The sequence below is a fragment of the Bacillus rossius genome, chromosome 1 (assembly GCF_032445375.1).
Source record: "Bacillus rossius redtenbacheri isolate Brsri chromosome 1, Brsri_v3, whole genome shotgun sequence".
Classification (NCBI taxonomy): Eukaryota; Metazoa; Arthropoda; class Insecta; order Phasmatodea; family Bacillidae; genus Bacillus; species Bacillus rossius.
The window spans coordinates 115,936,134-115,960,061 of NC_086330.1; the positions used below are offsets into that span (position 1 = coordinate 115,936,134).

Genomic DNA, 23,928 nt, shown 5'->3' on the forward strand with positions numbered 1-23,928 from the left:
ATTTTACTGTGTTTTAGTTCTGTTTTTTTTAAATTATTTCTGTGAAGAGTGGAAAAAAGGTTTTGCCGTGGATTAGAAAAAATATTTTATATTCAATATAAATAAGTGAAACTTATTCCCAGAAGCGTAGCGGCGTCGGGAAAGATGACGTGAGTCTGGTGGTGGCGGGGTGCTGCAGGTGCAGGCGGAGGTGCGCTGCAGCAAGCTGCGGTTCGACCAGCTCAAACTGGACTGCCTGCAGAAGGTGGACCTGCTGGCGGCGGCCCGCTGCAACATGTTCTCCCACGCCCTCATCCTCTACCAGAAGGTGCTGCTGCAGTTCGCCGAGAAGGCCAGCAACACCTTCCACAGCGTCGCAGAGAGCTTCCGAGGTCAGGGGCGTTGGTGTGCGTAGTTTGTACGAGTGTGTGTTGCTTATTAACATTTCTACAGTCAGGCAGTTTTAAAAAAATTTTCCTGCTTAGTAAGTCTAAGATACTTCATCTTTGAACAGTGTTTCTTGGTCGCATAGAATAAAAGAACTTCTAACTACGAATATTCACCAAGGTAATCAGACAACTTAAAACTAAAAATACCCGATTCCCTTCAGTGATCCCTTGTTTCACTAACAACCAGTGTGGCCAATGCAAAATTGAATGTCTGAAAATCCACATGCTATGCAAGAACTGGCAGTTACATATGAATTCATTGAAAGGAAAGAAACAATTTGCCACTGGAATCGGGATGGGATTGTCTTTTCCCATTTCTACAACCAATAAAAATACATACTATCCTTCTGTTTATTAGCTATGAACTGAGTCTACAGTACTGTTGTGACCTGAATATTACCTAGTTTAAATTTGTGATGGATTGCTTTTTTTCTGCTGATCTGAGCATGACTGGTAAGTAATATTTTAACATTCTAATACTCTTGTTTCACTCTGCTCGGATGTTATATGTCATGATCACTAACCAAGTCACTAACCTCCGCAGGGTATCAGCACTATGAGTTCTCTGTGGTCACAGAGCTGACGGAAACTTCCCTGAAGCTCGCCGATCAGACTAGCAGTGGTCTAGCCCAAGACGAGGATAAGGACAAGTTAGCAACAATGTTGGATACTGTTGTTGTGTGATGGCACCTTGCTTTGCTGCTTGCACTTTTTTATTTGCTTCTTTCCCCAACCCAAGCATGGTCATTCAGTTATTTCCATCTCTAGCCTTAGATATCAAATTTATTCATGTGGGGAATTCCTGCAATACCAGGACTGGGCTGATACCAGTTTTTACAATCTCCCTGATGCTGATACTATGGTGCAGATACTGCAGATACCCACCCTTTTGTACTCCTCAAATCTAGGGAGATAGAAGGTACATTTGTCATTTATACAAAAAATAATTTATGATATGTAATAATATTAATCCTTACCCTTTTAAGTTGTTTGTCTCTTAAAGCTTTTAAAATGTAGTGTACAAAACAGTCATGCTACTGGTTTGAAAATGACATTGCACAGCAAACTGTAACATTAAATACATATGTTGAGAGAAAAAAAAAAACGGGAAACACTCCAGGTTTTGTGACACACTGCAAAATCATTGGTAACACCATAGGGAGGAGGGTCGGGTTGTCATGACTTGTGGAGCCGTGAGACCGGGCAGGCAGTTGTGTGTGTGATACACGCAAGGGTGAGGGTTGTCAAATGTCGTCTCATTATACAAGGTCATGGATGGAGGGTAATGACTGCCACACACCGCTGTTTGATGTTTTTAATTCATTCAGGGAGGAGGGAGGGACATGGTATGGTTGCCCTCGAAGACAACAGCAGGGTGGCCACTCTCAAGGGATTCTCAAATTCCAGGTTTTTTCCAGGTTTTTCAAGGGTTTTGTAAGATTTTTCAATGATAGTGGTGTTATGTTCAAATGAGCGAAATAAAGTTTAATTAACATAAACATGTTTTCTTTATCTAAGCATAGTGACCAGTAAACATAAGATTCAGATTGTATAAGAGAAACTGTCAGGGTACATATTAAAATGCATGGACTCTTCCGCAATTATTTTCATAATTAGGACCTATCACAAAATTAAAACATTTGAGCAGAATTAATATAGGCCTACTTAATGTATATACCAGGAAAAAATGTTCACATAACTGGTTAAAAGAAAGGCAAACAAACTCTGTAACAGAAAAAAAAACAATTACAACTACCGTATTTATGCAGATATAGGCCGCACCTTTTTCCCAAAATTATGATCCCAAAAATTAGGGTGCGGCCTATTAGTGAGATAAAAATTAAAAAAAACATTTTTTCCCAAAAAAAATTTTAATTTGTCAATATACAATTGATTAAACTAATTTTCAATGCACAGGGATGTAGCCACATGGGGCGGCATGGAGCGGTGAAACCCACACTCTGAAATCGCCGACCCACACTAATTTTATCTAAAAACCATATCTCTATTCCTGGATGTATGGCAAGGAATGTTATCTCCTTGTTGCGCTAAGCAGTTTTTGCCGCCTGGCCGGAGCTGGAGGAGTGAATATGGAAGGGGAATGAGCTATTTTTAGACAGTCTTGCTGCGTGTGATGTGCCGCTGCAGAGAAGCTCTCTGCTACTTCCTTCCCACCCCAAGTCTCTACGTTGCTAGGCAACCATTCCTCCCCCTCTTTCCTTACGTTGGAGGGACAAAGACAAGGTCAAACACTCCGTGCCGCCTAGCCTGGCTCGTTTGCCGCCGCGCGTCTGATGATTTAGAGATAACAGTGCCGCCAGGCGTCAACAAAGGACCTTCCTATCTTCCGTGTTAAGTGACAAGCAAACCACTCTACTGCACCATCAAAAGTGACATGTAGGCCTATACTAAAACATTAATCTGTTGTATGAGTGTCAGAGTGGATAGGTCAGTTGGACTTGTGAAAGTTTTTCTTTGTTATTGAGAGAAGGCTTGTGTATTATGAGGTGATGAGTATATTTACTTGTTACTTCCAATGGCCTATTTCTAGAGTGCCAAAGGAGTGAGTGAAGAATTTGTGACAAATGGTATACTAATAAAACTTTTGTGAGAAAACTAACATAAATAAGCCATTAGTTTTAGTAATAACATTGTCGGTTCTGTATTTATTTTAAGATATTCACAAAGGGCTTTCTTTTACAGTAGTGTAAACATGTCTAACAATGGGAAAAGAAATCAGACAATTACAAAGTTTTTCGTTTCACAACCAAGAAAAAAACGGGAAATTTTTCTGGACAGTGAGAATGTTCATTCTGAAGAGACTACCAAATCAAATTGTAAAGTATCAGAGTTAGAAAACAAGTGCCTTGTGACAAACACTGCGCCTATTGAAGACCAGCCACCAGTGCCATCAACTAGCTCATCAAGTGTTGTGGGTGTATCTACAGAAGACCAGCTACCAGCAAGCACACTAACACCCTCAACTAGTTCTGCAGTTGCAGTGGGACGAAAACAAGCAGTCACATTTAGGCGAGAGTGGAAAACTAACAGAGCATGGTTGGTTTACAACACAGATGCTAAAGGTATGTTCTGCTTGCTGTGTCAAAAATTTAACAAAACTCCTTTTGATAGAGATACTTGGACAAAATCCCCATGCACTCGTTTGCGATTGGAAAGTGTTGTTCGACACGAAAATTGTGCTGCACATATTGATTCACTTAAACTTGAATTGCAAGCCAGCCTCAGTGACAAAATACAGCCAAGCATGTGTGAGGAAGATCTCATGAAAGCGTTTGCATGTCTATACTTCTTGTGCAAAAAGAAAATTCCTCATACAACAAACTTTGAGCCTATTTTGGACTTGGCATGCTTTCTTGGTGTTCCCATCAAAGACACAATTCGTGTAGCAAAAAATGCTAATTACTGTAGTAGAACATCCATTCAAGATATGGTAATTAGTTTATCCACTGTGATAGAAAATGAGATCTTGGGCAAGTTACAAAATGCACCATTCTTCTCAATTGAAATTGATGAGACTACAGATTCAGCTGTAGTTGAACAATTAGTCATTCATGCACGTTATGTTGACAGTGAAGGTGTCCTGCAAAGCAGTTTCCTGAAAATTATTGACATTCTCAGTGACTTAGGAAATAGTGGCCTTAGTGGTACAAAAAATTGTACCTCAAATTTGCAGGGTGTTGCCCTGAACTCTGTTAACATTTCAAATGCTGTTATATCATATTTGCATGATAGTGATCTATGTTTCTCAAAGCTGTGTGGTATTGGAACAGATGGTGCACCTGTTCTTACAGGTAAACATAATGGGGCAGTTAAAAATATAAGAGAGAAACAGGTAGAAATTCAGCAACAGCTAGGTGTAGAAAATGTATGTGAAGCTGTTGGTGTACACTGTGCAGGCCACAGGTTGAATCTGGCTGTATCGCAAGCTGCTGAAAAGACCCTTGGAATAAAAAAATTCTGTGACATTATGAGGCAGGTATTTGACTTTTACCAAAACAGCTCTGTCAGAAGTGCTGGCCTGCATGAATTACAGTGTCTATTTCCTCAAGATCCACAAGGCAAGGTCAAGCAGCCTAGTCATACAAGGTGGTTGAGCTATGGAGAATGTGTACTTCGGATGAAAGATATTTATCCAAGTGTTGTACTTAGTCTTGAAAGGGAATGTGAAGAAAGAAATGATGCAAGGGCTCGGGGTCTGTGTTCTTATGTGACTGAATTCTCATTCATTGCAACACTGTTGTTAATGTGTGACGTATTATCCATCATGAACCGTCTTTCTAAAATATTTCAACAGGAAAATGCTGATTTGAGTATTGTGAAGTCTTTTGTAGATTCAACCATCAACAAACTTCAGAGACTGAAAGATTTTGAAGGATTAAATGAGAGGGAAATTGCATCATATTTGGAAATGTGTGCAAGTAAAGGTGTCTCAGTTTACACCAAGCCAACAAATGCTGCTCATTTCAAGAACATTAAATTACAGTACCTCCAAACACTAATTGAAAACATTCAAGTCAGATTTACCGATTGTGACATTCTAACATGTTTTTCCATTTTTAACCTTACACATCTTCCATCTCCTCATGACCATCGCTTTGATGTGTATGGAACAGAAGCTATAAAACCGTTGTCTGCAAGATTTGGATTAGAATCAAGACTTTGCCTACAAGAATGGTGTGAAATCAAGCAATACATGGCTGATAACCACAGGAAAAAGACTTGTACAGAAGTGGTCCACTTTCTTTGCACTGACAAAACAATTGGCAGTTTGTTTCCAAATATAGCCAAACTCGCACAAGTGTACAGAGTCATTCCACTTTACACAGCTGACTGTGAGAGAGATTTCTCTCAAATGAAGCTCATAAAAACTGACTTGAGAAACAGACTGAGTGAGTTCACGCTTGATTCCCTGCTTCGCATTTCGCTGGAAGGTCCAGATGTCCAAGACTACCCATTTAAAACTGCAGTTCAGCATTGGGCAGCACAGAAGAACAGAAGAATTCGCTTGAAATAGAAGTGAACGTTAACGATGGTTGAGAAAATTTGGTTAAATTTAAACGGGGGTGTTGTTTTTCCTAAAACAATTGACGTTAAAGTTGTGGTATTTAATTTGCTGTGTCGCCATTTTTTTGCAGGCAACCCACACTCACATTTTCCTAGCTACATCCCTGAGCATGAAAGTCTAAAGTATAAACAAATAAGTACTTACATGTAATAAAAAATAAAGACACGACTCACCTACAATGTAAACAAAGAATGGGCCGCTGCCGATCGTCCCTAACCTCTCACGATCGTTCCTAACCTCTCGTGATGCACCATAGCAGCGGGCTGGCAACTGCCGCTCACAAAATAGTTTTCTTGAACATTAGGTAAAGTAGTATTTACAATTGTAAATACCCCACCTTTTTTTTAACAAAGTTTGGAGCTGAAAATAAAGTAGGTCCGGGTGTTTACACGTAGACGTCATTATTTGCGTGTGTTTTTTTTTATGCAAATATTTTGACTAGAGATGCATTACTACTGTGAGTTTATAAAAGAAACCATTAAACGTTATAAACTTACTTGGAAGTAAAGTAAATAAGCTATAGAAGCAGACCTGCAAGTCCGCTTTGTTTACAAGTGCCGTGCACAGTGCGCTACTAAGTGCCAGGCGAATGTTGTTGCCAGCGTCTGATGCGCGCGCAACTACCTAGGTAGCATCTAGGCTCTAACAGGCGGAGTGTGGGGTAAGGTGGTGATTGCGATGTTGCCAAGTGAGTGTTGCCGTAAATAATTTTTAAAATCTGCAGTTGTTGAATAACTACAATACCTACTACAGTAAAACCTCCATTAATGAATATTCTATTTAACGAAAAACCCCATACAACGAAATAAAATTTTGGTCCCACCGAACCGCCATAAGATCAATGCTGTTTTAACCTCTAAATACTGAATTTTATTTGTTCTGAAATAGTGAAATTCCCTTTACAACGAACTGCCGCTTTTGAAAAACACGCAAAAATAAATATCTCCTACAAGACATCCACTATTTTTTTTTTCATTCACTGCTTAAAAATACGTGCGTATAACCTTAAAATAATACGCACCATCGCGGAAGACAATAAATAAACAAATCATCATGGATAACACACGTCGTGTATACATGCCACAGTTTGTTCAAAATGGCGGGTACAGTTAGCACTAGTGGCGGAAACCTCTCGTACCATCGCTCTGGCAAGACGAACAACTAGTATATTTTGCGTTTCTATGGTTAAAGATGCGCACACGCTAATATTTTTAACTATGGTGTAGTACAATTTCCTTTTTTTTTTTTCAGTTTTCACTGTTGTTTATTTATTCCACACGTAGTTACGGAAATCAACACGTTACTACTGTAAAATGAATTCTAATCCTAAAAAGCGGCAACAGATTGACGTTAAAATAAAATAAGAAATTTTAAATGCAGTTGATGAAGGTGGAAAAAAAATTGATATAGCTAAACGTTTCGACATCCCGGCGTCTACACTTTCGACCATATTATTCAACCGGGAACAGATCGAAAACAACGCTTCTCTGGTAGGGATAAATCGAAAACGTGTGAAAGTATGTAAAAATGATGATTTAGACAAGATACTTTTTGACTGGTTAATGGAGGCTAGGGCATCTAACATCAACGTCTCTGGGCCGATTTTACAAGAAAAGGCATGCCAGGAATCACTGGGGATGGGAATTGATAATTTCCAAGCATCAAATGGTTGGCCATTAAACAAGTGTGTTCTATGTACTTTTTCATGTTTAATTCCTCATATCGTATTAAACAGTCAGAAAGACAGTTCTAGCCATTTATGTGAAGCTTTATGATGACTAGAAATATATCGTGCAAAACCTCCATTTAACAAACCCCTTTACAACAAACACAACAAATTTTGGTCCCTTGAGATTTGTTAAATAGAGGTTTCACTGTATAAAGCACAGTGCACATGCTTTTCTTTCTGTATGTATAACAGTAAATCAAAAAGCTGACACTACAAACACTGATGAAATTTACTTACCGTAAAAAGAACACACTACATATACCGTAAATCTTAGGGGAAAAAAAACACTTTACATATACCGTACGTACATCTCTTTGTTAAAAAAATCCAATTTACGCACTCTCGCTGTCACTTTCCTCATCATTGTCTTCTTCTGGTTCATTTGGGTCGCCTGCTTCGTCTTCTCGCGCATCCCACAATGCGTCATCTTCTGAGCCGTCCATTTCCGACTAGATACCTGTAACCTTGAAACTCTTCTTCACTAAGTCTTCAGAAATGGATCGCCAGGCTGCAAGGATCCACCGACACACTTCTGCCAGCGAAGCTCGTTTCGGACGGCCTGATTTTGTTGTCTCGTGATGGGACCGGATCCATTCGTTGTACAAACGACGCATGTGCACTTTGAAGGGGTGGTTAATGACCACGTCGAGCGGCTGCAGCATGCTTGTCATACCGCCTGGTATAACGGCCAAATCGGTTTTTCCTTCCTGGATCTGCTTCTTTACACCCTCCGTGAGATGGCCTTTGTAGCTGTCCAGAACAAGCAATGATTTCATACGCAAAAGTCCCCCTGGCCGTCGACACCACACACACGAGAGCCAGTCCTTGACCAAATCTTCAGACATCCACCCTTTTTCCTGGACCCGCACTATGACTCCCGATGGAAATTTCTCCTTTGGCAAGGTTTTGCGCTTGAATACTACATATGGTGGTAGTTTTCTGCCATCTGCCGTCACACATAACATGACAGTACATCTTTGCTTGTCTGCTCCAGTACCAAGTATCTTCACCGAGCGAGAACCCGAAGGCGTGACTGTCGTGGCTTCCGGCATATCAAAATATACCGGCGTCTGATCAGCGTTTCCAATTTGCCCTAGTTGGTAGTTGTGTTGCTTTCTCAAATTTATAATAAACCTCTGAAAACTTATCAACTTCTCTTCATAGCTTTCTGGAAGTTTCTGAGCAATGGATGTCCGTCTCCTTAAACTGAGTTCTTTTCTGTCCATAAAACGCCTCGCCCACCCATAACTAACCTTGAATTCGGTGACGGGTATGCCATGTCTTCTTGCGATTCTGCTGCCTTCGAACAGCAACATTTCAGTAGTAACAGCGAAACCATTTTGCCTTGTGCTGAGGACGAACTGGTACAATTCATCTTCCACCTCCGGATATTTCGGCTTCTGTTCTCGTAAGGTACATTTTTTTTTTTTTATGCCTTGCAACTTCTCTTTCTGTATCACCCATCTTCACACGTTCTTCTCGTCCACTTCAAATCTCCTTCCCGCCTCTCTCTTACCGTGCTCCTGTGCATACTGTACTACTTTCAGACTAGCTCTGTCTTTTCCCATCTCCGACACACACAAAATATAAATAAATATATGTAAATGAAAATAAATATAAATATTAAACTTTGTAAAAATATGACTGAAATTTCCAGTACACGTTTACGTAGGTAGCTATGCAGCACGACTCTCATAAACAACGGTGGTAATTACCGGTACGTGGAAACAAGGATGAACAGGGAGGGGAGAAGTGGGCGACACAGATAACGGAACTGAAAGAATGCAAGGGGGGAGGCCGGGGGGGGGGGGGAACTACAAGGTCAACAAAGTCCGCTGCCTGTGTATGGCTACCAAAGCCATGGAGGCGGGGCGGGGGAGTAGGAGGATAAACTATACACAGGATGCAGACAAGGTCAAACTCCGCTGTTGCCAGCACGCTCTTATCGATGGCGCGCAGTTGCCATGATCGCTCTGTGAATAGGTACGTACTTCGTGATTGCCGCTCATTAGCATTTCAGTGCGGCCTCTTTTTGAGATATTAATTTGTTCTAAGACTTTAATCAAAAATTTAGGGTGCGGCCTGTATCCGCACGCGGCCTATATCTGCATAAATACGGTAATATTAAAAGAATAAATTCTCACCATGCTTGCTTGTGTGTCTCTCAGTTCGTCAGCCTTAACCACAACACAGTATACTTCTTGAGTTTGACACATTCAAATAACAAACATGATAATCAGGAAATAACCAAACATGTACATATAATTAAAAAAAAAGTGAATTCACCATGTCAAAACATATGTGGGCATTTCAACTTCTTTACTGATTACAACATTTTTATTCACCTAGGATGTCTGAAAAATTGAAGCCAAACAAGAAACAAAACAAAAAACAAACACACCTCAAGTCATTTTCATTGCCTCTAAGTAGATCACAATACCCTATCTTAACCACAGTGCACAAAACATCAAAAGTTAATGCACAACAAATATTAAACATGATAATCAAGAAATAAATGAGTATGTATATCTAATTACAAACAAATGCAAAAAAGTGAAGTCACATTGTGTCAAAACAATCTCTGGGAATTTCAACTTCCTCACTAATTAATTACATTTTGATTCATCTCATTCGCCAGATAAATACTGCAACAGATCAAGTAAAAATATTAAAAACAACTACATGTCATTTTCATTAAATCTCAATAGAACAATGCATATGTGTCAAAACATAGGCCTAATACATCCATTAATTTTTGCAAAGACTTTATTTGCTCTTCGATAGCAGCTACTTCCTTTGCTGATTCACTAAGTACCGAGTTTTATCGCATAATGGTCGCACACGCGTAATTGTCGCTACCATATTTTAGGCTGTCAAAATTGGGATAAAAAAACTTCTCGCGTAAACGTCGCATGATGTTTTTGGTCCTGCTAGTAGATGCCGAGCGCTTTGTGTAGGTATCTTTTCCGTATAAAATGATGTATTTTAAAGTAGAAATCTAATATTTATTCGGTCATTACCACTTACTTAATAAATTAACGGAAAAATACGAAGTTGTTTGACGTGTAAATTTTCTTATAAAGACGTTTTTAAACGTTATTTTCTTTATCTGATCGTATGCGTCGCCGCGGTGTAGGTATAATCTAAAATTTAATTTCGGTCATTACCACTTATTTATTAAATTAACGGAAATACAAAGTTGTCTGACGTGTAAATTTTCTTTTAAAGACTTTTTAAACGGTATTTCCTTTATCTGATTGTCTGCGTTACCGCGGCGTACCGCTTATAAAAATGTAGCCAGCGCATCATACATGTTTGGTTATGTTGCTTCCCGTATAGAGCGCGTGCATGTAGTCGAATATCGATATCTCTCCGATTGGATGCAACGCGCGCTCTCTTTCCGGTGCCGAGTTAACTACATTTGATAGCCCGCATTCTTTCGTGGCAAGTGTGTACTACGACACGTTAGTTCACGTCAGATTCAAGTGGCTTGTGTTCGCGTTAGAGTTTTGGTTTTTCTATTTAAAGTTGAAGAAAGGTTTTTGTTTAAGGAATTATTAATATAGATTGTTTGGCATGCTATTGTATACTCCACCTTTTTTAAATAAACGTACTTTCCATGACCGGGTTTTGTTTTTATGAATAACTTTACCTAACAAATTTTTTTTTTCCTTATAATTGTCACACCCCGGCTTTTAAAACTTGATTTTAGTATAAAATGTGCGACGATTATACGAGAAAACACAGTAATTTAGCCTTTTTAAACTCTGAGTCGTTTTTCTTCATTTATACGTTTTCTCTCCCTTGATTCTTGCGATAACTGTTGCTCCTCAGCTCTTACTCTCTCTGAGTACTCTACGTAGCGAGAGTGTGCATTCCTGACTGAATGTAGCATTTTCTTACACACTTCAACAGATGTAACACCTCCAGAAACTGCAACGGCATCGTAAACTTGTCTGAGAGCAATTAAACTGATTTCTGATTGATTCTCTAGAATACATTCTGAATTAATGGAAAATCCTCTCTCCAAAAATGCATTACCATGAGATAAAATCAATATTATTTTTACGAAGAGCATTAAATTGGCACATTCTTCTTTGCAAGACTCCAAAAGTGAAACCCAGAAATCATCAAGACGTGTTTCACTCCTCTTGAAACTTTTCAACATCTCAAAGTTGTTAGAATATAAACACACATTTTTATACTCTTGTTTCACTTTGTCAGCTGTTGTACCGGACATCCAGTTGTTCTCAATTAATATTTCTAGACAAGATGTTAACCTCAGTTGAACTACTGTTGGGTTGGCAGCTACCAAGTTTGGGTCTAGACACGAGGCGGCTTTAGTAAGTCGATATTCAAGTGGTGATTTTTCCAACAATTTTTTCAACAACCCAAGGAGACCTGCTTGGCATTCCTTACAGAAATGAACTCTTTCCAATTCTGTTGAACTTATTTTCTTAAGTGAACTCCTGGTAGAAAAACCCAAATCAATTTTCTTCAGTGGTATTAGGTTGCTGCTCTGGGATAGATCAATTTTTTTCAATGATGAAACCCCTTCCATTACTTCAGCTTTCACAACTCTTTCTATTACAGTTTTAGCAACTGATGTAAGCTCATTATACAAAAATGGTACCATAGGTTTGTCAGTCTGAAATTCACGAAGGAATGGCTCTACAAAGTTTGCAATGACAATGAAAAATGAAAGCTCAGCACACAGAAACTTATTCATCATAGCCTTCGACACAACTCTAAAACTATTGCAAGCTGTAACAGAATTCTTATCCTTTTCTGCTTCTTTGACAAACTTCTGCACATGAGGGAATATTGCTTGAGCTCTTACTGCAACAGAAATGTTCCCAATCCACCTTATTGCACAGAACTTCAATGGAAAAGTTTTGCAGCCAGTACATTCAATGAACTTTGCTCTTCGAGCAGGAGAGTCTTTGAACATTTGAACAGGTAGTACAGTGCACGAAGAAACTGTACGACTGTCCAAGAAGTACTTTTTATTGTTGCTTTAAAAGCACCATGCAAAGAATGCAGGCCACAACTACCGATGTTCAATGGAAAAGTTGACTCTGGGCCTTCTTTCATTACTGTACACAGATTCCTGAATAATTTCAGATTTACATTTGGTCCATCCATTGTTAACTGAACTATCTTCTTAAAATTATCTGATTTAATTTCTGCCTCAAGACCATTCAGCAAATCGTCTGCACAAGTTCTTCCCAAGAATACAGACGAGATGTAGTACCTTGTTGTGACTCTTGAGGTTTCAACACTCCAATATCTAACATAAATACAGTAGAACCCCGATTATCTGTGTTAATGAAGGGGACAAGTGAGTCGGATAATCGAAAATCGTGGTTAGCCGAGTCATGCTTTCCTCAAAGGTCATTAGCCCACAGACAGCCATCTGTGGACATTCGGAGATTACATATAAATATACACATGCTTTGTGTGCATGTGCGTTGTTGACATAGAAGCAGGCTGCTTAGTGCTGGGCAGCAGTGGTTTTTAAGTCTTTCGTGTGCGGAGACATGGGCACGCGAGTCATTTTTGTACCGAGGTGTGTGGCTAGCCGCCCGGCCAGTCTGAGGGCCCAAGACAGCTGATAGCTGCCAAGGTCACACATTCTTTTCATCGCTCGTAAGCGACGCTGCCACACTTCGCTCATTGCTCTGTTGTCAGTAATACCATCGGGCTGGTTATTGTTTTACAGAACGACTGCCTTTAAAATTCTTTTCGAGATAAGATTTTTCATACCAGTGCACTGAGACTTGATTTCATGGTTTTGAAACGGTGTCTCTGTCTCATATAATTCACGGTGTTTTTATCCCCCTTTATTTATATAAATTTTAAATGTTAGATTTTTTTATTTTTAGCTTGCTGAACTTGGACTTAATGCAAAAACGGCCTATTATGACATAGGGTTGCAGATGTGTCGGAAATCTTATAACGACCACCTCTCTATAACAACCCTAATCTCGGGAACCGTGAGGGGTCGTTATATCTATTCTCCGTTCACTCTTAGCTGAGTTTTGAAATAAACACCGTCGTATCACTGCGCCACGTCAGCAAGTGATAGGCTGAATTTATCTTGCGTGCCAAGCACTAGTTGCAACACACACACTTCAGTACAGTCGGTGCTAATAAAAAAACGGAGAAGTAATATAACAGGAAAATGGTGCCGTTACTGTTCAGGACACAAAAGCAAACAATGTTTATGTTTTGAATAATCAATAAAATAGCACCGTAACGTAAGACAACAATATGATAGTGTTACGATTTAGTACTCACCTAATCACTATCTGGCAGTGGTGCTATCCCTTCCAGACTTGAGTCAGACTTACCACCACTATCTTCGTCACTACTGTCGTCACTGTCACCGAGAGGAATGATTTACTGGCCTCTACAGCGTGACTCACATTCATAGTGAGGAGTTGAAGTGGAGCGGTTTGCATTTTAAAACAAAGGAATTCGGTACAAACTTTTACAAAAGTTATCTTAAGAACATTATAAAACTAGATGTTTAGAACTTTGAACACATTTTAAGCATTTTAAGGAAAATGTGTTAAGTCTTCTACAGTTTTTAAAGAAGTCTGTTACTTTTTTCTGTCGCGACTTGTTTATTTTTCGTTTGTTGTTTAATCTTACTTTTCTTAATGTAAGAATATCTGAGAACTCACTATCTTCTTCCTGTTCCATAAACTGTAGAAGTGTTTCTGTTGACTCTAACACAGTTTGCAGATTCACACGTTTTGCTGGAGTCAAATCTTCCCCGTCGCCCTCATCACTTGAACTGACATCGGCGGCCGCACATGTGTTCGAACTGACAATGTTGTCATCACTTTTAATTTCATACCCAGGAAGCAAGATGTCAGTTTGTAGCCATTCCTCTATGTTTTCTTCATCAACATGAGCAAATTGCTCATTGTTTTTTATAATTGAATGAAGCGACTCAGCAAAGTTTTCCGTCTCAATGTCTTTTTTTTCAAAGCTGTGGAAGTTATCAGCTGAACCTTCAATGTCACAATACAACTTCCTCCAAGATCTGACTATGTTTACTTTCAAGACCATTCCCCACGCCTTAACAACAAGATAAATTGCTTCCTTTAAGTTCATGTTTTTCCAAAACTGAACCATTGCCCTATCTTCCTCCAGCAGTAAGTTTAAGAGTTCTCGTCAGTAATGCCTCTTTAATGTTACAATTACACCTTGATCCATTGGCTGAATAAGCGAAGTCACATTTGGAGGCAAATAAAATCAAAAATTTTCCATCTGCTGATTTCAACACGTTTTCATTTGGATGAGATGGTGCATTATCTAAGAAAAGCACTGATTTGACCGGCAAACCTCTTGACTTCAAAAATTCAGAAACATTGTGATCGCCTATTTTAATCTGACTAGCCCGGTTATTGGCAGACCAACAAAGAAAGTAATTTGGTTAATACCATATTTGAGAAACTCTAAAGAACATATATGATCTCTGAGTATATGTTTATGATTATTGGTGGTGAATCAATAACAATCAGTAACACGTTATGTTAAGGTGATCCACTGTGTTATTTATAAACACAAAATTATACTTATTAATCTTAATTTTTACTCCAATTTCAATGATAACGCAAACGATTCACTGTTGTAATATGAATAGTTATATTACTGGAAATGATATTGTTTTCACATTACAACATTCTAATTGGAATTTTTACAAGAATAACTATATTCAGTAGGATGGTTTATAAGATTAATATTGCACAACCTGTGTAATAGGACACCTCTTCAAATAAAAATTTAATATTTATATTGCAATATCATCTTGAAACTTGATATTATAAATATTGCTATATTCAAATGTAGTAAAGTTTTAACTTATTTTAGCTCAAACGGGACTCTTCGATTAGTATCTCAGGTTATATGGGTGTAAGTAGGTGAATCAGTCATAAGATTGATACACTGCTGTCGGGTTATGTACTGCTATTAATTATAAGCTTGTGGAGTTGGAAAGATGTAAAATTTTCTCATAGTTCATAGTTACCTCAGAATATGCCGCAAGTTAAGGACAATACCACCTTAAGATATGGTATTTCAACTATACCGTGAACTGCGGATCTCAGTAACTACATTCGTACTGACGTAGTGATGTCCTAGTTCTCGATCTTCCTGATGATGACTCCACAGTAACAGCGACTTCTCGATCTTCCTGATGATGACTCCACAGGAACAGCGGCTTCTCGATCTTCCTGATGATGACTCCACAGGAACAGCAGCCCTCGGTGTGTACAGCTGGATGTGGTACAGGTCCCGATGTGGACAGCGACTGTTAGTTGATGGGTCTCCAAACCGGTGATTCTTGATGACGACGAAGGGCAGTTGTTCACATTCTTGACAATGATGCAGCGATTTACTATCCTCGATGACGCATATGTAGTTCTTGACTATCTTTGATGACAATTATGTAGTTCTGGTCTATCTTCGATGACGACTATGTAGTTCTTGAATACCTTCGACGACGATTATGTAGTTCTGGTTGAATATTGGCAGCGATGAACTTTAAGTTTTATATAAATTTTAGATTCGTACATTTCTCGAAGTCTCAGTCAAGTTTGCTGCTTATCATTTTCTTTCATGCTCGCCGTTCGAATTCACCATTCCTAATAAAAATTCTCCATCGAACTTGTAATTCAAAAGCAAGAATAGAGGAAGTAGGCAAATAAATATTTTTAAATCCAAAGATATCGTTGTTAAAAGTTACTATGAAGTATAATGAAAAGAAAAAGAAGAAAGTTCCCCAAAACACAAGTTGTGGCAATACTTCACAAATAAATATATACAAATTTTGAAATTAAATAACATTATTAATTACTATAAACTACTGGTTTGTTTATAGAATGTGGTACAAATTTGGAATGGAACCAAAGTTTAAATATTTCTCGAGTCATCCAAGCAGATTTATTGTGATAGTAATCAGCTGGAAAATATTTCATTTCCGTGCCCTTAAATTACCGTGGCTGTTTTGCTTTCCCGACACACACTAATTTTAGTTTATCTTCTCCACTAGCATTAGCACAACACATGATTGTGATTATTTCTTTACTCAATTTGTGGCCAGGCGCAGACGTTTCTGCTGATGCTGCAAGTGTTTTACTTGGTAGGCACTTCCAGTTCAAACCAGTTTCGTCTCCATTATACACTTGGCCCGGAACAAAGTTGTGTCTGTCAGTAATCCGCTGGAACTCCTTTTTAAATGCGCTTGCCCCTTCGGTATCGCCGCTAAGTTTTTCACCTTCCAAGGACAATTCTCTTATTCCATGACAATCTTTAAATCTTGCCAACCAACCTCGTGATGTACTAAATTCTTCTGTCAGGCCTAGTTTTTTTTTTAAATTTGCGCCTGCTGTGATAAAATTACGCCACTTAGTGGTACACCCTCCGACCTTTTCTGTTGAAACCATTCAAACAAACAAGCGTCCAAGCTGCTAAATGTGGATTCTTTCATCGTCTTGCGTTTATTTAATCCACTTGAAGTGTCAGCCTGTGAAGCAAACTGATGTATTTTTTCGTGATTTTTTATGATGTCGCGCACTGACATCAAACTCAGTCGCAAGTTTTGCAATCGTTTCTCCACTCTGAAATCTTTCTATAATTTTTTTTTGCTATCGATGGACAGTACCACTCGCTTTCTTTTCTGTGCATTTGATGACATGATGAAATGTTACGCTCAACACTTCCGCACAACACTACGGTATAATCCGTCGGAATGCAGATCACTGTTACAATACATAAAATTATCACCACCTTCACGCTTCAACAACGTATACTAATGGACTGTCTCCATGCGCCGGGTAATCTCTGTGGCACGGCGCCGTGCTGCGCGCGGGAGTGTACAGTCCGGTCATGCGGACATGGAATCGCGCACCAGTGTATAATCTATTCACGTAACATGGAACACAAAAATAGTATGTACATACGTATGTATGTACTAGTATTTTTTTTAACTTTCTGTGTATATAAACATCACTGAGTCAAAGTACTTTGCCCAACATACATTTTGCAATGTATTTTAACATTTACATACACATTGAATCATTGGTTATATGTAACTAAAAAATTGGACTTGATGGACATAAATTGCGGTTAATCCGCGAATCGGATGATCGAGTCGCGGATAATCGGGGTTCTACTGTATCCATTTGTTGTTTCTGTGAAATTTTGTTCAAGCTTTCATCAAACCCAACTACTATGTGGTCCGCTATCCCTACAAAAGAAAGAAGTTCTTGCTTGTAAAATGGTGCCAATCCATGCACAATGCTGTATGCAATGTTTGTCCTTTGCATTTGTATTTTCCCAGCTATCTCGCTGTCTGAGAACATATTGGCAAAACATGACACGCTACTTGCAGCACTCCGAAATGAAAAATGTTTCATGACACTGTGCAGACACCATATGATTTCTGCCTTGGTTACAACTTCATTAATAACAAAATGTTTCATCACGGGTGTTTGCGAAGAGGAACCAGTACTTGTGCTGAGTTCTGGGGCTGGGAGAAAGAAAAAGAAAACTTTTAAAACAAGATGGAACAAAAACATTACATTTTAAGAATTTTTTCCGATTGGCACTAATACATTGTCTACTGTAGGGCCATAATGATACTAAACTCTTTACCTAAGAAGTTTAAGACTGTATTCAAGTTGGAACATTCAGTTTAGTGACAGCTAATGTACAGTTAACTAATTTCTTGTTACGTTAATCACGTCTACTCTCTAATTGAAGTGATTCATGCAAATATAAGTAAAACACACCTTATAAATGCATTAAAAGAGTCAATAGAATAAATTCCCGGTTTCATAAAAATATTATAGGATTTTTCCAGGAATTCACCACACAAAATAAATTCACGGCTTAATCCCGGTTTCCCTGTATTCCTGGTTGGGTGGCCACCCTGAACAGTGTAAGGACCTTTTAACTGCATGTTCTGTGTCACCTGTGTCACTTTTATCCACTTTTGTTTACTTTCTCAACCTCAGCTTAGGACATAATAGATGGGATGGCAGATCCACAAATTTAGTGAATTTGTTTGGTTACAGAGTAGAATTTAAATATGTATTTTTTTTCTTGCTTGGATGATTTTAACTACCAATTTTGATACACCCACAATGACCACAACCAGTCATAAGCTGATCACGTGATCAGTGCTAAAGTGAGCCAACCAATTAACTGTAATGAGTGAGATACGTTACAGTTAATGTTGTTTTTTCCTTAGTGTGCAGAAAACTTTCAAGCTTAGACTGCCACCAAATGAATCTCAAAATTTGTGTGGCTTAATATAAATACAGAATGTCCATAAAAGAATGTCACAGCTAAAAAATTTAATAGTATCAACCATAAGCGTTGTAGAGTTTTGGTGCAAGGTTATAATTAAAGAGTCACTCAAACAGTTTTAGATAAGCGCATGCGTGAATACTGCTTTGTTGTTTTGTCACTTGCAGCTCAAAAGAATGGCTCTTTCCCCAATTAGTAGAGGGTGAATCTGTAAAAAATTATTTGGTAACCGGATGGAGCCCCTCCTCATTTGAATCTCTTGGTACAATAGTGGTTGAACGTTGAAGTCCCTGACCGTTGGATTGGTCATAATGGTTGAGACGACAGAGCTCTTTTTCGCTGGCCTCCAAGTTCACCTGACATAATGCCATGCAATTTTTTCCTTTTGGCCTTTATGAAAGACTAGCTTTTACCCGCGGCTTCGCTCGCGTTGATGTCCTTAAATAAGTATCAAAGGTCATTGCAAAGAAAATAAAATAATGTGGTAATTGGTTTTTTTTATTGCGTGACTGGGATCATCAGTATTTAAAAATTCTAACATACAATTTATTTAAAAAAACTGAAAACATACTTTATTAAAATATGTTTCACTATTTCAAAAAATAAATAATTTTAAATACTAACATTTTAAAATGTTCAAAATATTAATGTATAACAGATTAATTTTTCTTTAAAAGAACTTAAATCAGAGTATTATTCTAGGATGCTCCTGTATACTATATTATATGTTTTTCGGTCTGGTGCAAATATGTGTAGATTTTGGGCATTGGACACACCTTAACAGGCTACATATAGTTGGCCATGGGAAAAGCATGGCTTTTCCAAATGCACCCCTGCTACCTGCAATGTTTGCCCTTGCGCTTTGTTGATGGTAATAGCAAAAATAAGCTTGGCGTTCAGCTTGCTCATTTAACGAATCCGTTTTTGAAGAGGCGTCTCAGTTGCTCTCAAAGAAGTTTGACGGTTGGCTTGGCCCTCTAACCTTTTTTGTCTCTGAGAAGTTATTTCACCGGCTCTCAAATCAGATTGCTGCCTCACTTGTTCTTGTCTTCTTAATTCTGCATGAACGGAATATTCTTGAGTTCGAGCAATTTTTGCCACCTGGGCCCGAGATGAATTCTTAGACAGTTTTGATTTACGTTTGCAAGGCATTTCGAAAAAGAAAATGGAGTAAAAACTGAAAATAGAGTGAGAAGAAAATAGACACCATTAAAAAGGTTGAAGTATTGCTTGGCAGTGACAGAAAAATAAAATTAAATGTGGAAGCAGATGCTATACTAAATTGAATAGTGAATTGATGCCGGTATTACAGTATTAGATTGGTGAATTATTTAATTTACTTTTTGAAACGCAATATTGCCTTAAAATTCATTCAAATTAATCAAACTCTCAGTCGGACGATCATACATACCAATATCATATTTTTTTGCCCTTCGAAAAGATATATATTTTTTTATATGTAAAAAGTTACCTATGTCCTTTACTATACCCTTGAAAATATACAGACAAAATTTCATGATGATCGGTTGAGTAGTTTCTGCATGAAAGCGTAACAAAAAAAAAAACAAAGAAATAAACTCACAATCACATTTATAATATTAGTAAGGATAGTGTCTACCTTCTGCTACTATATAACGATTTGCCAGAGTTGAGACACAGAATTGAAGAGGCTATTTATCTCTTCCATTACTCCGGACTGTTAACCAAAGTCCAAAGAATTGGACTTTAGGTTGGATGTATGATGTATAATTAAAGGTGCACATATTGAACATTTGTAAGAAAAACTAGGTTCGTTTACCTTCAATTTTGTGTATTATTTGTTGTAAATAGTCTAAAATAATCTGTTATGATATACCATTTTAACTGGGACATTCTTTTATGGACACTCTGTTTATAGTAATAACTTTTTGCATGTATTGACTTCGCCTTTATTTTTAACTGCATTGTTTTGAAAGCAAAAGTACATTTTTTGTGTGCTAATGGGTAGAACACATAGGTACCTGTGGCTATGTCGGGAATGTGAACAATGGCTGCCTTGTTTGTATGATGTATGTTGTTGTAACTATCTGTGGTGCTTGCCTTCAGTCTTGGCTTGAGTGCCTCACCAGCTCGCAGGCTTGCATTATCCACCTACCATTGCTTAGCTGAACCTTGTGAGAACTTTCCTTTATTGCCACAGCCCAGCTCAATACAATAGTGTATGCAGTAACTGAAAAAATTACCTTCTAATTAGTGTTGGGCAGTAAGGATAAAAACAGGTACTGATCCAATTCCCGATACTTTTTTTTAACAGATCCGACAACCAATAAAAAACCGATTAATATGTTTCGTAAATAATCACAGTGCAAGTCTCCAGAAATGCAATATTTTTAAGTAAATAAGTCAATACCTTAAAATAATTATTTATTATAAGAAGTTTGGTATGACAAAAAAAAAGTATTTTACCACTTAAATTTGTGCATAGCACAATATATATTATGCCTTTGACTAATTAACAAGCACAACATTTAGTTACATCCCTTAATTACAGAAAAATTGGAGTAAAAGATGACCACGGAACTGTAAACAAGTAAATAGAAGATTTAGGTGATGCCTGAGTATAAAATTGTTGTACTTTTTTTTCATGGATATTGACTTTTTAAGTGTCAGTAGGAAACAATTATATTTGAAATTCAGAAAATTGGCAATATCTGCCGATACCAATACTAAAACCATGACATCGGTACATCACTACTTTGTAGAGTTCCTTACGAGTCTCTCACTTAGTTAGGTAAGTCAATTTATTATGTGCTGCTAGCTATGTGCTAACTACTAGTTTAACTGCTGTTGCTATTTACTTGTATTGACACATAGATAGGTATACACATAAATTTATAGATAAGGATACAGTTGGTAATAAGTAAAAACACAATGATAAATTTAATTATTTATTAATGAAATTCAAAGTATCTCAGGTTTATATCAAAAAGTAAAAATATTTATTTCTTTCAAAATCCTAACAATTGTTGGCACTGCAGAAAAAACACACACACACACACACAGAGAGGGTGAGAGAGAGAGAGACAGAGAGACAGACAGAGAGACAGAGAGAGAGACGGAGAGAGAGAGAGAGACGGAGAGAGAGAGAGAGAGAGGCGGAGACTGATACGGAGAGAGACGAAGAGAGAGACGGGGGGGGAATATATATATAGGAAAATGTCTGGAGTGATGATGCACACATTTATTAAATAATCAAGTGTGTCTTTTGTTCGGGTTCAAAAATCTCAGATTCAGTATATAATTATGATTTACATAAGTCTTTACCTCGGCTAGATCAAAATAATTCAAGTCAGTAGAGCTTGAGTCTCGCTCTCCCAGACCACTGGGTAATTAAGGTTGAAAGTAAAAAAAAAAGTGTCAAATTAGATTCACGTAGTTAATATTACAATATTTCAGTTTATCAATGTCTTTCTTGAAATTAGGCTGTAAAATAACTAAGTATGGATGTGATACGTGTTTCGTACTAACGAAATGGAGTAACAGACACAGTCATTTCTTACTCACGTATTTATGTACTCCTAGTAACTTATCCTTTTGGATAAAGCCCTAATAATATTAACTGACGCTTAAACAATACGTTTATTTCATCCTTTGGTGCAGATGCCTATTTCTGATTATCTATTCTTCAGGATAAATTTCCGACGATGTCTTATACGTGTCCATCCATTAATAGGCCATTACATTCTCCTTAAAAACATTCTTAATTTAAGTAATCTAACAATGCGTGCCACATTTAAAATACGGCTACTGATTGGCCGAGAATTAATGATAGTTACATTATTTTAAATAAAACACATCAATTCCGTGCGCAACAATAGCGCGGAACACAAAATCTCACATTAAATTTAAATAAATACATATAGGAATAACATTTTAAATTAATAAACACGGTGTCAAGTTAGCAATTTACCGTTTAAATTTCAATTGCTCCTAGAGGGGTCCTTGCAATTGCCAGTCTCAAACGTTAGTTTTAGTCGTAGAGTTTCAATTACATAGACAGACATATCAATTCCAAAGAGTTTTCAAATAATAAAATATATACATGGAACGAATAAATATAAATTAAAATAAATTATTACTTAATCGGGGCTGAAAATATACATAGTTGCAGTACTACTTCTAATCTTCCCTGTAGGATGGCTTCATCTAGATAAAATATTTTACTCAGTTTCTTTTTGTGTTTAATGTTGTTTTAATATATTAAATATTGAAAAGGTTTAAAATACTGATACTATTTGTAGCAACTTGAAAACAACTTATAATTTTCACACACTTAACAAATTTCAAATGTTTAATTTATGTAATTATTATATTTATATAATCCCAAAAAAAAAATTTTTCTGAAAATCATTTTGTATAGTACCAGTTTTCGCTTTACTAACACTCACTAAAATACACTTTAAACAGAGGCACACCAACATACACATTAGTACCAGTAATGTTCTAAATGCTATTCAAAGCCAAATCCCTGAACGAAGGCTTGTATTCATTGAATAACAGACTGCTATGTAAAGCCCTGAGATTGTGCTATATGTAGGTGGGACCTTAAAATGTCATTGAAAGTGCATCTTCTACATTGGGTGGTTTCTGAAATTTTTTTCAGGTTAGTTTCTACACATTTTTTTTTTACATTTTATTTCATGCACACTAGAGTAAGATTTAGTAATAAAGTTTTTATCCATAACAATTTGACATTTTGTGTAATTGATGCCTGTAAACTAGTGTCAGTTTGGTACTTCTGGCAGGATAATGTTTAAAGTTAATTTGTAATAGGGTTCTAAAGTAGATAAATTAAATGTGAGCCAACTGTTGTGGTCAAAATTTAGTTGTATTACATGGCTGATGCAAAAAATTATACTTTTTATGTTTTTGACGTGACAACGTCTGTCTAATAAATCGATGAACGCTGGCTGCACGCATGAAAAATTGTCCTACTACGGATGTCCCACTACGGATGTCCCACTATGGATGTGTCCTGTTTATGCATTCGCGGAATCTCTCTGGTATGTTGCGGACGGTACAGAGAACTCGGCCGGCACGTGGCGGCGTTCGAGGTTATTGTTGTGCACCGCGCCACGGGAGTATATTCGCAAGGAAATGGCGTTCTTACAAGTACGTATTATTTTAATTACTAGTGCAAATCAGTATATTTAAACAGTGTTGTATGAGTATTGTTTTAGCTGTGTAACTAAATATTTATTGCTGGTATGATACTTTTCACGCTTTAGTTTGACATTGGTAATTATTTGTCATGAGTTTTTATTTGATCAACTAAATCACACACCGTATTATAGTTATGAGCCCACGAGCGTGTAAATATT

General features: G+C 37.5%; 1 protein-coding gene across 7 annotated transcripts in view; it reads left to right on the plus strand.

Moving 5' to 3' along the window:
* Positions 1-23,928, plus strand: part of LOC134542801 (islet cell autoantigen 1) — a 74,761-nt gene that overhangs the window by 33,586 nt on the left and 17,247 nt on the right. For 3 of the 7 annotated variants that reach the window (XM_063387350.1, XM_063387342.1, XM_063387373.1), the window contains exons 5-6: positions 179-371; positions 973-1,108. In XM_063387350.1, the coding sequence (XP_063243420.1) occupies positions 179-371; positions 973-1,108 (329 nt within the window). The remainder of the gene's footprint in view (positions 1-178; positions 372-972; positions 1,109-23,928) is intronic. The other 4 variants (XM_063387365.1, XM_063387357.1, XM_063387383.1 and 1 more) reach the window with 2 other exon arrangements.